The sequence below is a fragment of the Dama dama genome, chromosome 12 (assembly GCF_033118175.1).
Source record: "Dama dama isolate Ldn47 chromosome 12, ASM3311817v1, whole genome shotgun sequence".
In the NCBI taxonomy this organism is placed as follows: domain Eukaryota; kingdom Metazoa; phylum Chordata; class Mammalia; order Artiodactyla; family Cervidae; genus Dama; species Dama dama.
Window position 1 is genome coordinate 18,399,573 of NC_083692.1, and position 17,740 is coordinate 18,417,312.

The 17,740-nt window shown below is 37.9% G+C and overlaps 1 protein-coding gene and 1 non-coding gene across 7 annotated transcripts in view; both read right to left on the minus strand.

Annotated features, from left to right (window-relative positions):
- The window catches only part of BBOF1 (basal body orientation factor 1), a 34,732-nt gene that overhangs the window by 4,105 nt on the left and 12,887 nt on the right, over window positions 1–17,740 (minus strand). For 4 of the 6 annotated variants that reach the window (XM_061156656.1, XM_061156652.1, XM_061156655.1 and 1 more), the window contains exons 5-11: window positions 12,253–12,333; window positions 11,468–11,538; window positions 10,227–10,371; window positions 8,709–9,202; window positions 6,450–6,551; window positions 836–907; window positions 235–672 (exon numbers count right to left, since the gene is read on the minus strand). In XM_061156656.1, coding sequence (XP_061012639.1) covers window positions 522–672; window positions 836–907; window positions 6,450–6,551; window positions 8,709–9,202; window positions 10,227–10,371; window positions 11,468–11,538; window positions 12,253–12,333 — 1,116 coding nt within the window. In that variant the 3' untranslated portion in view covers window positions 235–521. Of the gene's footprint in view, window positions 1–234; window positions 673–835; window positions 908–6,449; window positions 6,552–8,708; window positions 9,203–10,226; window positions 10,372–11,467; window positions 11,539–12,252; window positions 12,334–17,740 lie in introns of those variants that run through there. The other 2 variants (XM_061156653.1, XM_061156654.1) reach the window with 2 other exon arrangements.
- On the minus strand, window positions 12,817–12,923 carry LOC133067609 (U6 spliceosomal RNA). The gene has a single exon (XR_009695376.1). It is a non-coding gene; the product is annotated as a U6 spliceosomal RNA (small nuclear RNA).

Sequence of the window (17,740 nt, forward strand, 5' to 3'; positions counted from 1 at the left end):
ATATCTGTACAGTTCATGCTAGTAGCAGCTAAAAAAGTGGCCTCATTTGAAATTTCTCAGATTCTACATTGTACTCATTGATTATGTACAACAAATTACAAGTAAAAAGCTCTTGAAAAGAAACCCTGTTTTTGTTTTGTTGTTTTCTTATGGTACCATACTTCCTTATAATGCCTTTATCTGCTAGCCTGTAGTGACTCAGCTTCCCAGCTCTGTACAAAGCCAAGAGGTACATGGTCATTATGTTTATTCTTACATAAATGATAGTACATATTTTAGCTGGGCTATATATTTCAAAAGGCAACTTACAGGTTTTCCACACTAAAAACACAAATATGCATTTGTGTTAAATATATGCTTTCCTTAATATGGACATTGTTATTAAAATGTCCACAATCCAGAAAAAAAAAAAGGTCCACAATCTCATACTAATGTTATTACTCGTTTCACTGATCCCTGAGAACTGGCTAGTAGAGAAAAGAACTGTGACTTAGAAGAAGCTGCATGAGGAAGAGGAACAGTTACATGTATTGTTTGGTTACATTATAGCTCCTTACTGTGTCAGACTCTTGGGATCCTTTCTGAATATTGCGTATCAACAGTTCACCAGTAGAGTTTAAGATTGGCACTTGTTGGGTGATGAACGTTTGATCTTGAAGCTTACTTTCATCCCTACAATAGTGACAAAGTGAGACTTGTCAACAACTGTACACATGTGGAACTTGGTTCAAAAAAAAAAGACTTACATTATTCTCACTCAATTCTTGTATGTATAAGATGTCCACAACCACCACTGCAATCAGGCTCACATTCATTGACAGTCAAGAGAGCTTACCCAAACTCTGTTGTTTCATCGTCAGGAACAACATAGTCTGGAACTGGAGGTCTAGAACTCTGGCTGTATTTCCTGTAGTGGGGATATGTTCACATTGAGGCAGTATCATCACATGCCATGTATTTCAACTATACTTTTAAAACTGCTAAAGGGAAATGTTTCAGTTGGATGGGTTTCTAATTTTCAAAAATGCTATTATACACACACAGAGACAGTATATTAGGCAAGTTAATTAAAACTTACATTCTCCTAAAGTTGAGACACTGACTTTAAGAAATGGGAATATTTATGAAGATAATCATGATATTCATACAACAGATACTAATTGTGATGGGCAAGGTTGAACCAGACTACTGACCAAAAGCAAGCGCAAAAAATTCCCTTCCCACTAAAAGAATCTCAAAACACAAGAAAGTTACCCAATGGAGATAGACCCAGTATGAAAGTTTTTCCTAATACTTTGGGAAATCTAGTTTAAGAACAGGAAAATAGGCCCTCTCGCCTTCTGAAATGGCCCACACACATTCTGTCTATTGAGTATCTCTCTGAGTATTGTGTTTTTCCCTGAATAAATCTGCTTTATTTTGGGGCTATGTAATATAGCCAGATTTTGAATGGGGTTATGCTGCTTTCATATGCACTTAATTGAAGACAAGTTTTAGGAGTGGGGTGTGTCTTTATTTGCTGGCAAATCAACCTACTAAAACTGTTTTGTAACTCTGTGAAGCCCACTTTCAGATTAGAATCATGTTGATTTCCAGTTCATCACTGAAAATACTACTTGTATTTCTTCTGCCCAGAATGCTTTTGCCACCTCCCTTTTGTTCCTGTTTCCCTTTAGAGGTCAACTCAGGCTTTTACTTCCTCAGAGACTTTTCCTAATCTCAATTAGGTCAGACTCCCCTAATCTAGGCTCTCTTACCACTAAATACTACTCCTTCGAACCTATGTCAGAGTGGTATTTTTCATTGCGTAATGACTTGAACAATTCATTTTTCCTCCCATGTAGATCATAAACTCCCTGAAATCAAGCATGATGTCTTTATTTGCTTAACACTATATCCTCAATAAATTGTTGTGTCGCTCAGTTGTGTCCGACTCTCTTTCGACCCCATGGACCATCGCTGCCAAGCTCCTCTGTCCGTGGGATTTCCCAGGCATGAATACTGGAGTGGGTTGCCATTTCCTTCTCCAATAATATGGCATTCAATATGTATTATGTTAAATGAATTGATGAATTAAATAAAAATTTAAATATCTCCATAAATTTTTATGGAAATATTTCCATATTTTTCCATATGGAAAGTATGGTTTTCCATATTTTTCATTTGCCTTTCATACCACCTTCATTTCTTAAGCAAAAACTCTGTTTTTTTAATTAATTTTTTAATTTAGACTGTGCTGGTCTTCGTTGCTGTGCTGGTCTTTGTGAGTGTGCTGTGTGGGCTTTCTCTAGTTGTGGCGAGTGGAGATAACTCTCTAGTTGCAGTCCGCAGGCCTTTCATTGCCATGGCTGCTCTTAGGATGGAGCACAGGCTCCAGGGCACGCCAGCTTTGGCAGCTGGGCACGTGGCCTCAGCATTCGCAGCTCCCAGGCTCTAGAGCACAGGATCTATAGTTGTGGCAAAGGGCTTAGTTGCTCAAAGACGTGGGATCTACCTGGCTGAGCTACCAAGGAAGCTCTCTTAAGCTAAAAATCTTAAATGCTTACTTTCTTTATATTCCTTTTATCCTTTACCACCACGTCCTGCTTCTCCTTCCTTAGTGTGTCTGTTTCTTTTCTTTAATCCAACTGCCTCCACTCTTGCTTAAATCCCTCACCACACATGCCCAGGGCTGTGCAGCAGCTTCTGCCAGTCCCAGCTGTATATATGTCCTTCAGTCTATCATACCTGTCACTGTGTTAGGTTAAGGTCAGCTCTGAGAACAATGACACAAACCCTTCCAGTAGGAGAATCGTTTAAGAGTATGGCTTATTGTTCTTTATATTCCTCCAAGGCAGAGAAGAAAACTATGCTGCATTACTCCAGAATCTATATTACAAAGTTCAGAATTTTCTGCATGGTTTTTAAGGCTCATCATAATTTAACCTGTAGATTAAACTTTATTTCTAATTACTAATTACTCTTACAAATAGCTGTGAAAAGAGAAGCGAAAAGCAAAGAAGAAAAGGAGAGACATATCCATTTGAATGCAGAGTTCCAAAGAATAGCAAGGAGAGATAAGAAAGCCTTCCTCAGTGATCACTGCAAAGAAATAGAGGAGAACAATAGGATGGGAAAGAAGAGATCTCTTCAAGAAAATCAGAGATACCAAGGGAACATTTCATGCAAAGATGGGCTCAATAAGGACAAAAATGGTATGGACCTAACAGCAGCAGAAGATATCAAGAAGAGGTGGCAACAATACACAGAAGAACTATACAAAAAAGATCTTCATGACCCAGATAATCACGATGGTGTGATCACTCATCTAGAGCCAGACATCCTGGAATGTGAAGTCAAGTGGGCCTTAGGAAGCATCACTATGAACAAAGCTAGTGGAGGTGATGGAATTCCAGTTGAGCTATTCCAAATCCTGAAAGATGATGCTGTGAAAGTGCTGCACTCAATATTCCAGCAAATTTGGAAAACTCAGCAGTGGTCACAGGACCAGAAAAGGTCAGTGTTCATTCCAACCCCTAAGAAAGGCAATGCCAAAGAATGCTCAAACTACCCCACAATTGCACTCATCTCATATGCTAGTAAAGTAATGCTCAAAATTGTCCAAACCAGTCTTCAGCAATACGTGAACCATGAACTTCCAGATGTTCAAGCTGGTTTTAGAAAAGGCAGAGGAACCAGAAATCAAATTGCCAACATCCACTGGATCATCAAAAAAGCAAGAGAGTTCCAGGAAAAAACATCTATTTCTGCTTTATTGACTATGCCAAAGCCTTTGTGTGAATCACAACAAACTGGAAAATTCTTAAAGAGATGGGGATACCAGACCACCTGACCTGCCTCTTGAGAAATCTGTATGCAGGTCAGGAAGCAACAGTTAGAACTGGACATGGAACAACAGACTGGTTCCAAATAGGAAAAGGAGTACGTCAAGGCTGTATATTGTAACCCTGTTTATTTAAATTATATGCAGAGTACATCATGAGAAATGCTGCGCTGGAGGAAGCACAAGCTGGAATCAAGATTGCTGAGAGAAATATCAATAACCTCAGATATGCAGATGACACCACCCTTATGGCAGAAAGTGAAGAAGAACTAAAGAGCCTCTTAATGAAAGTGAAAGAGGAGAGTGAAAAAGTTGGCTTAAAGCTCAACATTCAGAAAACTAATGTTGAGAAAACTAAGTGTTCAGAAACTAATGTTTCTGAACTAATGTTCAGAAAACTAAGTGTCGCCATCACTTCATGGCAAATAGATGGGGAAACGGTGGAAACAGTGGCTGACTTTATTTTTTCAGGCTCCAAAATCACTGCAGATGGTGATTGCAGCCATGAAATTAAAAGACGCTTACTTCTTGGAAGGAAAAGTTATGACCAACCTAGACAGCATATTAAAAAGCAGAGACATATGGCCAGTCTGGTGTCTGAGTGATTCCCTGGGCCCAGTAAAGGGACCAAGTTTCCAAAGCCTTTAAGACAAGGGATAACAGCCCAAAATACAGACTCATTTTCCACTCTACCTTCATTGGCTGAGCAGCTGCCAAGAATAAAGGTCGCATCTCCCGATACCTGGCAAACAAATGCAGTATTGCCTCACGAATCGATTGCTTCTCTGAGGTGCCCACCAGTGTTTTTGGGGAGAAGCTTCAAGAACAAGTTGAGGAGCGGCTGTCCTTCTATGAGACTGGAGAGATTCCCCGAAAGAATCTGGATGTCACGAAGGAGGCAATGGTTCAGGCAGAGGAAGCGGCTGCTGAGATTACTAGGAAGCTCGAGAAACAGAAGAAACGCTTGAAGAAGGAAAAGAACAGGCTGGCTGCAATTGCCAAGAGCTGACTCATTTGAAAAGACCTTGATGCTGAGAAAGATTGAGGGCAGGAGGAGAAGGGTACGACAGAGAATGAGATGGTTGGATGGCATCACCGGCTCAATGGACATGAGTTTGAGTAGACGCCAGGAGTTGGTGATGGACAGGGAGGCCTGGCGTGCTGTGGTCCATGGGATTGCAAAGAGTCGGACATGGCTGAGCAACTGAAACTGAACTGAATTACTCTCTATCATCACCAAATTTCCTCAAGCCAGGAAGTTTCTCCTTAGTGTTGCTTAAATACCCTCTGGACAAAGGTCTGTATAGTCAAGGCTATGGTTTTTCCAATAGTCATGTATAGATGTAAGAGTTGGATCATAAAGAAAACTGAGCACTGAAGAATTTATGCTTTTGAACTGTGGTGTTGGAGAAGACTCTTGAGAGTCCCTTGGACTGAAAGGAGATCAAACTAGTCCATCCTAAAGGAAATTAGCCCTGAATATTCATTGGAAGGACTGATGCTGAAGCTGAAGCTCCAATACTTTGGCCACATGATGTGAAGAACTGACTCATTGGAAAAGACCCTGATGCTAGGAAAGATTGAACATGGGAGGAGAACGGGATGACAGAGGATGAGGTGGTTGGATGGCATCACCAACTCAATGGACATGAGTTTGAGTAAACTCTGGGAGTTGGTGATGGACAGGGAGGCCTGGCATGCTGCAGTCAAAAGGTGTCACAAAGAATCAGACTGAGCTACTGAACTGAACTGAAATAGCCTCCACCCAGTCCTCCCTCTGGGCTTTTTCTCATGGTGTCTACTGAGTCCTAGCATGATGTGCCCTCCACACTCTTTCCCACTATCCTGTGAGACACCCACGGTGTTGCCCTCACAGTCTTCCCTGACTACTCTAGCCCACTGACAAATTGTCTGCACTCCAATTACACTTTATTGTGCCACCTAATTTTCCTTGTCACACTTGGTTTTGTTTGGGAAATAGAACTGTAGGCTCTTGAAATCAAAGGCAATGTCCTTTAATTCTTTTGTATCCCTACAGTACCGTGGTACCAAGCATTTAACAATCAGTTGATAAGTGGTTGACTTATTTTAGCCACTTTATAGTTCATTACCAGGGTTACAGTCACTGATAAAACATGGTGAAGAAAGAGAGTAAAACTAATCATTAAAATAATTATTTGGAGTAACTGTGGTTTTCTGTTTTCCTTTCTAGGTCCTTTTTTTTTTTTTTTTTGGTATTAAAGAGCCCCATGATTTATATTCAGCTTTGTAATCATTTTCTTATCTTTGCAGACCAATAGAATCTTAACAATTGCTATGCTTCTCTTTAGTTACCACTCATTCAGCTGAGCAATGTTATACCTTCTTAGGAAGCATTAGCTTAAACACCTAAGATTAATCAATTTTTCTCTCCCCTTTAATTCTAATTCCTCTTTCATTTCAGTGCTCACTTACACATCTCCCATTCTTTATCTCTGGGAGTTGCAGTAGCTATACAATATGACCTTGTTTTATTTTCTGCTTGTTTCCCATTCTCTTAACTCTAAATAAGGATATGTTCACTGTTTCTACATGGTTTCTAGGTTTGATAGAAAAGTAGTATTTCACTACTGAAATAGGGAGTTACCTGGGAACAAAGCCGTTCATTTTTGCAAAGAGCAGTCTCAAGACTTTCTCCTTCTGCTCCCAGGTCAAATCTCCAATATCCACATTTCCTTGAATATCTGTCCTAAAGAATTTCAAAGAAAAAAATGGAAAAAAGTATGATCAAATTAAGCATCTCTTTTTAAAAAATATAAAATATGGAAACATGAGAAAAGGACATTTCCAAATCATAACTGAATATTACGATGTTTCCAAATGTAATGACTACAAAGCAAACTATGTCTATTACAAAATCATAGTTGAAAAGCATATCAATATGCTAGCCAATTTGAAAGTTTATATAGTCATTAAAATGAAATAAAAACTGTAACAACATGAAAAATTTGTGCCCAAACGTTAAGCAAATAAGCAGAATAGAAAGTTGTGAAGCAAAATTGTGTATCCAGATAACACAAAGACAAAAGAAGTAAGAAAAAATAGTTGTTCAGTGCAATTACTGATAAATTCCTTTTAGCATGTCTTTAGTATTAGATATTTTGCTATGAAAATAGAGTGATGAGGTAAATATATAAAATAACATGTAACTTGTCTATTTCTAACCTCCAAATAAGGTTATAGCTAAGCTTTCCAGGCAGGTATTTATCTATACCATAACTTTTCTAAAGGATTTATAGTCTACTTGCTATTTACAAAAGTTGGCTAACATGTAGATATAGTATAGATGTAGAATGTAGGAAGTATTTGCATATATGTCAATTGGGTTAGTTAAGTTTAGATTTTGCCTTGTGATCACCATATACTTTGTCCTTCCCAATCTGCCTCTTCAGCAGATACTGTAATATTTTAACTACAATTTCTGCTTTCCTGGTAGATGCAATAGAAAACTAGGGTTAAGGTGATTAATTGCTCAGAACGAAGAATAGGGAGAGTCCAGTTTCTGCAATAATAATGTGAAGAGTCATTTTATGTACCTTCCTCTGAAAACTTATATACCACTTAATATACAGTAGATTTAAAAAATGAAAAGAAACTGCCTTATGTATGGTGGGGACTCAACTTGCTTGATTTATTAAATAAAAAATAGAAAAATTACAGTGAACCTCTGGTAGCAGTTATTATAATAAGTCTATTATTATAATAGAGTAATAGTAATAGTGTTATTAATAGACTTCTGAATATGGCAATAAGATAAAAAAATTATAGTATGGACATTTTTGAAGAAGAGTCACTGGCCATGTCCAACCTTCCTGACAGTTATATAATTTAAAACTTTCATATTAGCCCATTAAAAAATAATTTAAAACAGAAAATACATTTGGAAGCCCCTTTTAATAAGAATGTTAAGTGCACAGTAGTAGGGATTTTCTAAAATTTCTTAAGGCCCTTGAAGAATTTAATTGCATAGGGATATAAGACAATTTTTTCATAGTAATATTTAAAATGTACTATAATTTAATCCATGGTTTATAGGGTGAAAAGTATTCAAACAGATATTAATGCTAACAGGAAACAATTAATTATTGTATATAGCCTGTGTGTGTTAGTCAGTCATGTCCAACTCTGTGGCCCTATGGACTATAGTCCGCCAAGCTCCTCTGTCCATGGCATTCTCCACGCAAGAATACGAGAATGGGTTGCCATTTCCTTCTCCAGGGGTATATAGTCTACAACTGTCTCAGTCTTTCTACTGCCTTCATCATGGTGGCAGTAGATCTCTTCAGTGTACTTAGACACTTGTAGGGACTTTTGGTTACGACAGTGGTGGAAGGGGCACTATTGTGTGTCCTCCAATCCATAGAGCAGTTCTGTACAACAAAGAGTTATGTTGATTTTTTTAATTAGAGGTTTAGTTAGATATTATTACCTATGAATTTCATCTCAGAATAGTAAGGGGAATATTACAAAATATTTGTGAAAGTATGTTTATCAAAAATGTTTAACCTGAATCTAATCAAACCTTTGAAACAAATTTACAGGAAATGGAAGAAAGGAACATGTTAAAAGATATTACAATGACATTCAAAATGGAACAAACAATCCCTCTGACAAGTCTCTGTCATACAAAAAAGGAAGACAATCTACTAAGAAGACCCCACACATTATGCTAAGCATAGGGGTTACAAAGATGAGTAAGACAGTTTCTCTTCTCAAGTAACTTACTGAGTAATCAATATTTAATACTTAGATACTGTCAAACTGAACTTGTCAGGATTTTTATTTCTCTAAAGGGCAAAAAAAAAAAAGCGGTACAAAAGACAAAATATTAAAGCATCATTAGTACCATTTATCAGCCTCCATAAGATCCTGATTCACGCTATTGGTGCTGTGTTCTCTGCCATCAAACGTTCGGATTTTGGGATATTCCATTCTTCCTGCACATGCCTCTCTCATTTTAAGATTGAAGGCAGTTTGTGCTACCTGTTTATAATGCTTTCTGCTAAATAGGATCTGTTTCTTTACTTGGTGTAGAGCATCTAAAAAGAATCTTTCCACTTCTGTTCTCTCATCTAGTATGTTCTTGGCCAGCTTCTTTATTCGATTCATTTCCTTGTCCTTCATCTGAAGAAGTTGCTGCAGCTTGAAAATTTCAACCTGACCTGCTTGGTTCTCTACCATTGCCTGTTGCTGCAGTTTTAAAACTTCAGTCTCAAACTCTTTGGTCATGCAAACCAGGGCATTCTCCAGGCTTACTACCTTCTTCTGAAGAGTTTGGATTTGTAATCTCTGCTGGGTAAGTTGCATTATCTTTTCTTTAACCAACAGATCATTGATCTCCTAAAACAGATAGATGAGGGAGGTGTGAGGTTTTTTTAATTAATTTCGGAAAATTTACTCACTAATTTCCATTACTTTAAGAGGTTTGAGTTTGAGGCCAGGTTGCAATGGTGATATTTTTGTTCTTCTGTGCATAAAGAGTAAGAAGCATCAAGAGTCCTTTTCTGGACTTACGAAGACCACAAATTTTACTAATCAAGGCATTTTCCTTCTTCTAAAATTATGAAAGCTTCAGTATTTTATATTATCAAAAGAATATCCCAATAAGACTATTCAGTAAAATTACTATAGTAATTTAACAACTATATACTGCTAACTGTGGCAGTCTGCTAGTTGCCTGTCCCAGTGTCCATTTTTCATTTTCTACTTCATAATAAAGCCCTAATTTTATTCAGAAAAGCACTAAGCCCAGATGAAAACTCCCAGTTTCCCTAGTAGTTCAGCAAAGTCATGTGACTAAGCTCTAATGAAACAGCTGCAAGTAAAAATGTGTATAGGACTTTCAGGAAGACCTCTGAAGGGAGGAGCATACTGTCTTCCTTCTTGTTCTTCTCCCTCCCTGTTGTGAGAGCTCCAGCAGCTGTTGGGGGCCATGGGGTGACTCTGTGGAGATAAGCCATGTGCTGCAGAACAAAATTAAGGAAGCCAAGTGTCTGCTAACTTTGTGGCATTCCAGCTCTGGACTGCTTACCTCCAGACTTCCTTTAGGGAGAGAATACACCCTTACATGGGGAAACCACTGTAGTCACAGCTGAGAACCTATTCCTAAGTGATTCAGGGACCAACTCTAAGCAACATAAAATGAATACAAATGTATTAGAGGACAGGAGTTACATTTATGTTTCAGAGATATTCTTTATAAAACTAAGTCTAAAGTTTCTTATAAATTATTCAGTAATTAACTTTTCAGGTAAGAAAAACACATCAACCAGATAGAAGGAAAATGGTCCTATTGTCCTTATATATCATTACTTCATCAACCAATCTTTAAAACAAACAAGAAAGTTTAAATGAGAATGGGAACCTTTTGCTCTAAAAGGAAGGTCTGAGTCTCTTGCAACTTCTGGGAGTTTTTTTGTAGAGCATCAGCTTCCTTCAGATGGTATGCGAGAGCTTTCTGGAGATAAATATTCTCTTTAAAAACACTTCTTCCAGCATTGTTCAATTGCCTAAAAGACCCAAAAACACAGACTCAAGTTTTAAATATTACCAAACTAGATCAGTGACTGCTTTATCCCCTAACATTAATAGTAATGATCATTGAGAATTCCCTAGCAGTTCAGTGATTAGAACTCAGCATTTTCACTGCCATGGCCCAGGTTCACTCCCTGGTCAGGGAACTAAGATCCTATAAGACAAGTGGGCAACCAAAAAATAATAATAATAAATAATAAAAAAAAAATGACCAACACTTATTTAGCTCATAGTGGGTACTCTATACTTGGCTGGGGATCTTAAAAACTAAGTTCTCACCAATGATAAAGTAAAGAGTGATATGTTACTTCTAGTCCAAGGCAGTTAAGGGCAGGTATGTGTTTCCCATACTGTCAATGTGACTGGACATAAAGAACAAAATGGAAGCAGCTTAGGTTCCTGAACCACCACTGGAGTACAGCTGTCAGACCCACATTAGATTAGAAATAAACCATTGAGACCTGGGGGCTTCCCAGGTGGCACAGTGGCAAAGAATCTGCTTGCCAATGCAGGAGGCACAAGAGACTCAGGTTTGATCCCTGGGTCAGGAAGATCCCCTGGAGTAGGAAATAGCAACCCACTCCAATATTCTTGCCTGGAAAATTCCTTGGACAGAGGAACCTGGCTGGCTATAGTTCATGGGGTTGTAAAGAGTTGGACACAGCTGAGCGACTGAACACATTAACACACTGAGACCTAGTTTATGCATTAACACAACGCAGTTACTTCCACTCATATACCTCTTGATAACCATGCACAGTTGGCATTATTAATACCATTTTTAGATGAAGAAAATTAATTTCAAAAAACTTAAGAAATCTTCCTACAATTAGTATACATGTTGAGAACTAAAGTGTAACTTCAAAGCCCAAGTTCTCTCCTCCACACTCTGCAGCTACAAAGAGGATGGGAGGAAAAGGGGTGGAGACACAGAAAGAAGGAAAGTAAGCTAGAAAATTTGAAGAAAGCAAACTTGGAAAGAAGAGGGCAGAAAACATGATAAGAACAAAAAAGACTAGCAAAGAGGTAAGAGAGGCTACTAGAAAGAAAAAGGAGGCAGTGGTCTCTTACACGACAGCTTCATGGTGGGCTCTGTCTGCCAGCATTATTATCTTCTTTTCAGCCTCTTTTTCTAGTCTATGCTAAAAGAAAATAGGCTCTTTTAATACAGTTATATCTAGATTCTGCTTCTATCCCACTCCCAGGTTATTCAGTATACAAACTAGAAACTGAGAGCCACTTTTTAAAGCAAGTCCTTTTATATAAACCTGACATGAGTACTTATTTGCCTCACCCTCACTTCCCTACATGCCCGGCAATTTGTGAAAAAAATCTATTTAATTCTTTCCTAAAGATAAAAAATTAAAGAAAAATTAAAAGAATTAAAGAAAAACCATAGGGACTCTGAGAAGATTCTGTAGAAGAGAAGTGTTCCAAAACACTTCTCACAATTTGAGAATTAACTTAGAAGCACAGAGAAATGTGGAAAGTTGTGTTGCTAAAGAATACTTTTGAGCCCCTTTTATTAATATCCTTAGTTGACTTGACTAAGGGAAGGCCTTCACGTGTACCACAGAAACCTCTCCAAGCCCACCTCCCCTACAGAAAGTGGTACCTGCAGCTTTAGTTCCACCAGGGGACACCAAGCTGGGGTGAGGGGGAATGTGTCCTGAAGCCTTGCTCAGATGACAATCCTTCTTGAAGATTTCAAGAATGTCTAACTAAGGGTGAGTGGGGTAGATAATCTTCTTATAATAAAATGCCCAAATGAAAAGTTATGTCTCAGAATACATATAAATACATGTATGTTGTTCTAGGATACACAATATTTACTAATTAATGCAAATATGTTGTACCTTTTCTTCAAAAAACTTGCCTTCCAGTCTTCTAAGAGTCTCCTGATGTTTCCGCTCTGTGTTCCTTAAATCCTCCTTTAGCTAAAATTAAAATAACCAAAAAACCAAAGAATGGTCAGTAGGAAATGGGGTAGATTGGGGTATGCTGTGGCTGCTGCTCAGTCACGTCTGACTATACGACCCCATGGACTATAGCCCAACAGGCTCCACTGTCCATAGGATTCTCCAGGCCAGAACACTGGAGTGGGTTGCCATTTCCTTCTCCAGGGGATCTTCCCAACCCAGGGACTGAACCCACGTCTCCTGCATCTCCTGCTTTGTCAGGTGTCTTCTTTACCACTGAGCCACCCGGGAAGCCCCAGATTGGGGCATATCCCTGGAACATTCTCAATCAAGAAACATTCCTTGTCACACATTACCTCTTTTTTTTTTTTTATTAGTTGGAGGCTAATTACTTTACAATATTGTAGTGGTTTTTGTCATACATTGACATGAATCAGCCATGGATTTACATGTATTCCCCATCCCGATCCCCCCTCCCACCTCCCTCTCTACCCGATCCTTAAAAATATGGAACACTTCACGAATTTGCATGTCATCCTTGCGCAGGGGCCATGCTAATCTTCTCTGTATCATTCCAATTTTAGTATATGTGCTGCCGAAGCGAGCACCACACATTACCTCTTAATCTTGAACACACAGAAAAACTTCATGCCCTCCCTCCAAGTACCATATTTCTCACAAATGTCTATAGATTGGGAAGATCCCCTGGAAAAGGGAAAGGCTATACCCACTCCGGTATTCTGGCCTGGAGAATTCCATGGACTGTATAGTCCATGGGGTTGCAAAGAGTCGGACACGACTGAGTGACTTACACTTTCACTTACAAGATTACTACTGAGTTTCTAAAAAGCTTTTCATGAATAACAGTTCTCAGAACATTCAAATAAGTTATTATAATACTTATCCCCACCAAATATCTTCATTTTAAACACATGAACTGACAGAATCATAATTTTCAGAGTTGGAAGGAATCTTAGGAGTCAGACTATACAAATCTCCCACTTGACAGAAATCTTTTCTATGAGAAAAATATCTAAAGACAGAAGTACCAATAATTCAAATCATATTAATTTCCTAGGCTACCCTTTAAGAGTTCTCATTTTTAGAAAATTCTAAAAAATTAGAAAAATAAAAAATTCTTCCTAGTATAAATCTAAAAAGTATTTCCCTATGATTCCCATAGATGGATCCTTCTATCCTCTAAAACTACATAGACTAAAAAGAACATAAAATTCTTCTAGGCAAAAAAAAAATTGAGCTAAATAACTCTGATTCTGAAGGCTATATTTACTGGTGAGAACCAATCAGATTGAAATAGGTATGCTCAATCTAACATTCATGCCACAAAAAAAGGCAATAGAGAAGGACTTTCCATCAGACAGACCTGAGGTTCAACTGTTACCTCTCTCACCAGCTGTTTTGGCAAATCATTATCTTCTCTAAGTCTCAGGTCTCCAGGGTAGAAAGAAGATAATAATAGAAGCTATCTCATAGAGATGTGGCAAGGATTAAATAACAAATAATACACATAAAATACTTAGAATAGTAATAACCATTTAATATAGAGATTAGTTATTGTTGTTGTTCATCACTAAGTTGTGTCTGACTCTTTGAGACCCCATGAACTGCAGCACCCCATGAACTGCAGCTTCACTGTCCACCATCTCCCGTAGCTTGCTCAAACTCATGTCCATTGAGACAGTGACACCATCCATATCCATCTCATCCTCTGTCGCCCCCTTCTGCTCTTGCCCTCAATCTTTCCCAGCATCTGAGTCTTTTCCAGTGAGTTGGCTCCTCACATCAGGTGACCAAAGTATTAGCACTTAAGCTTCAGCATCAGTCCTTCTAATGAATATTCAAGATTGATTTCCTTTAGGATTGACTGGTTTGATCTCCTTGCTGTCCAAGGGACTCTCAAGAGTCTTCTCCAGTACCACAGTTTGAAAGCATCAGTTCTTCTGCACTCAGCCTTCTTTATGGTCCAACTATCACATCTGTACATGATTACTGGAAAAACCATAGCTTTGACTAGACAGACCTTTGTCGGCAAAGTGATGTCTCTGCTTTTTAATATATTGTCTATGTTTGTCATAGCTTTTCTTCCAAGGAACAAGCGTCTTTTAATTTTGTGGCTGCAGTCACCGTCCACAGTGATTCTGGAGCCCAAAAAATGAAATCTGACACTACTTCCACTTTTTCTCCGTCTATTTGCCATGAAGTGACTGGACCGGGTGCCATGATCTTCATTTTTTGAATGTAGAGTTTTAAGCCAGCTTTTTTACTCTCCTCTTTCGCCTTCATCAAGAGGCTCTTTAGTTCCTCCTCACTTTCTGTTATTAAAGTGGTATCATCTGCATATCTGAGGTTATTGATATTTCTCCTGGCAATCTTGATTCCAGCTTGTGAGTCATACAGCCCAGCATTTCATATTTCGTACTCTGCATATAAGTTAAATAAGCAGAGTGACAGTAACTCAGCTGGAATTTCATCACCTCCACTAGCTTTTTTCATAGTGATGCTTCTTAAGGCCCACTTGACTTCATACTCCAGGATGTTTGGTTCTAGGTGAGTGACCATACCATAGAGGTTATCTGGGTCATTAAGAGCTTTTTTGTATAGTTCTTCTGTGTATTCTTGCCACTTCTTAATCTCTTCTGCTTCTGTTAGGTCCTTGCTGTTTTTGTCCTTTACTGTGCATATCTTTGAATAAAATATTCCCTTGGTATCTCCAATTTTCTTAGAGACCTCTAGTCTTTCCATTCTATTGTTTTCCTCTATTTCTTTGCATTGTTCACTTAAGATGACTTTTTTTTTAATCTCTCCTTGCTATTCTCTGGAACTCTGCATTCAATTGGGTATATCTTTCCCTTTCTCCTTGTCTTTCACTTCTCTTATCTCAGCTATTTGTAAGGCCTCCTCAGACAACCACCTTACCTTCTTGCATTTCTTTTTCTTGGGGATGGTTTTGGTAGACACCTCCTGTACAATGTTACAAACCTCTGTCCATAGTTCTTCAGGCACTCTATGTCTATCAGATCTGGTCCCTTGAATTTTTTCATCACCTCCTGTATAATCATAAGGGATTTGATTTAGGTAATACCTGAATGGCCTAGTAGTTTCCCCTATTTTCTTCAATTTGAGCCTGAATTTTGCAATAAAGAGCTGATGATCTGAGCCATGGTCAGCTCCAGGTCTTGTTTTTGCTGACTGTATAGAGCTTCTCCATCTTTAGCTACAAAGAATGTAATCAATCTGATTTCAGTATTAACCATCTGGTGATATCCATGTGTAGAATCATCTCTTATGTTGTTGGAAGAGGGTGTTTGCTATTGCCAGTGTGTTCTCTTGGCAAAACTCTGTTAGCCTTTGCCCTACTTCACTTTGTACTCCTGTTACTTTGCCTGTTACTCTGGGAATCTCTTGACTTCCTACTTTTGCATTCAATTTCCCTAAGATGAAAAGGACATCTTTTTTTGGTGTTAGTTCCAGGAGATCTTGTGGGTTTTCACAGAATAATTATTATTGTTTCTAATATTGTCCTTCCTTATACTTAGCAATTTTCCTTACTGTGATCTCTGTCATAACAGTATTAAATCTCTGTTTGATCCATATCATACAATCTTTCAGATATTCTTCTTTCTTCTTGTATTTTTTATGCATTTAAAAAAGGCCTCTTATACTGTCAAAGACCTTCAGAATTACTGTCAATATTTAATGTGTGGAGAAGTCTACTGTCTAAGTAGGGTAGGGTGCAGTAAACCTTTCATTTTCCATTGGACTCCCCCCAAATCTATAAATTAATAAATAAATCTTTTGAAAGATGTTATCCTAAAAACCAATTAAAAATATAGAAAAATACTTTGTTATTCAGATGTTCCTTGGTTTATAATAGTGAAAAATTAGAAAAAGAATCCAAATGTCCAACAAGGAACCAATTAATAAATCATGGTGTATCTACCCAATGGAAATCCATGCATCCAGTCAAAAGGTTTTATAGAAAAATACATAATAGCATTGAAAAATGTTCACAATATGTAAAATGAAGAAATAAGGTTAATGCTCCTTTTGTTAATCAGGTAGATGGAAATTACTTTTTCTTTAAATTTATGCTTTGAATACCTTTTGGCAATCTAAAGTTAATTAGCCTCTTTTAAATTCGTATATTGAATCCTATATGCACAGTATAATTTTCCTCCCTTGAGTCATGAGCCCCACACCTGCCTTAATTCTTCCGTATTTGGGATTCCACAGAAACACCTTATGATTCACATTAGCAAGGATCTTTTATTTTTGAATTTTAAGTTTTCCTGGCCCACCAATCGATTTCTCCACTAGGTGGCAAAATTGTCCTTTAAAAAAAAACTCACACCAAGGCCCAATCGAATATGAACTAGTTCCTCATTGACTTTGATTCAGAATGTATACCTACACCTCAGGATGGCTATTTTGAGAGTTCCTGAAAAGTTAAGGAACTTAACTTGATTCAGTTTTATATTTTCATATAAAACAAAACTAGATATTCTTTCTAGAAAACTGCAGCTTTATCGAGGAGTGAGTGAGTGAAAGTCACTCAGTCGTGTCTGACTCTCTGCAACCCCGTGGACTATACAGTCCATGAAATTCTCCAGGCCAGAATACTGGAGTGGGTGGCCTTTCTCTGCTCCAGGGGATCTTCCCAACCCATTGTTGACAAATGTATGCTATTTCAAGTATACATGACAATGATTTGATATACATATACACTGTGAAAGGATTCTTCCCATCTAGTTAGTAGAAAACTTGATATTCCTTCAATTACATTTTAAATGAAAGACCCACTTAGTATTCAACACAGATTTATTGAGCATTATTCTGTATCTTGTACTTCAATAAATACAAAGCACAATACTGTTCATACCTCAAAAAGTTTACCATCTAGCAGGGGAGATAAGACAAATGATAAATATAATATCAAGATAGATTGGACTAAGTGGTATAAAAGAAATACAAAATACTATTTGCTGTGCTTATTCGCTCAGTCATGTCTGATGCTTTTCGACCCTATGGATTGTAGCGGTCCAGGCTCCTCTGTCCATGGGGATTCTCCAGGCAAGAATACTGGAGTGGGTTGCCATGCCATCCTCCAGGGGATCTTCCCAGCCCAAGGATCAAACCCAGGTCTCCCGCATTGCAGGCAGACATGGAAACACACAAAAAAATTTTTTGCTAACCTTTAAAATTTTTTTTCTTTTTTCTAGCTTAATTTAAATATAATTGACATATTAACAGTATATACATTTAAGCTGTACAATCTCCTAATTTGATACACTATATTGCAAAATGAATACTACCGTAGCATTAGCTAACACCTCCATCATGTCACAAAACTACCACTACTTTTTTTGTGGTGAGAACTCTTAAGATCTACTCTCTTAGCAAGTTT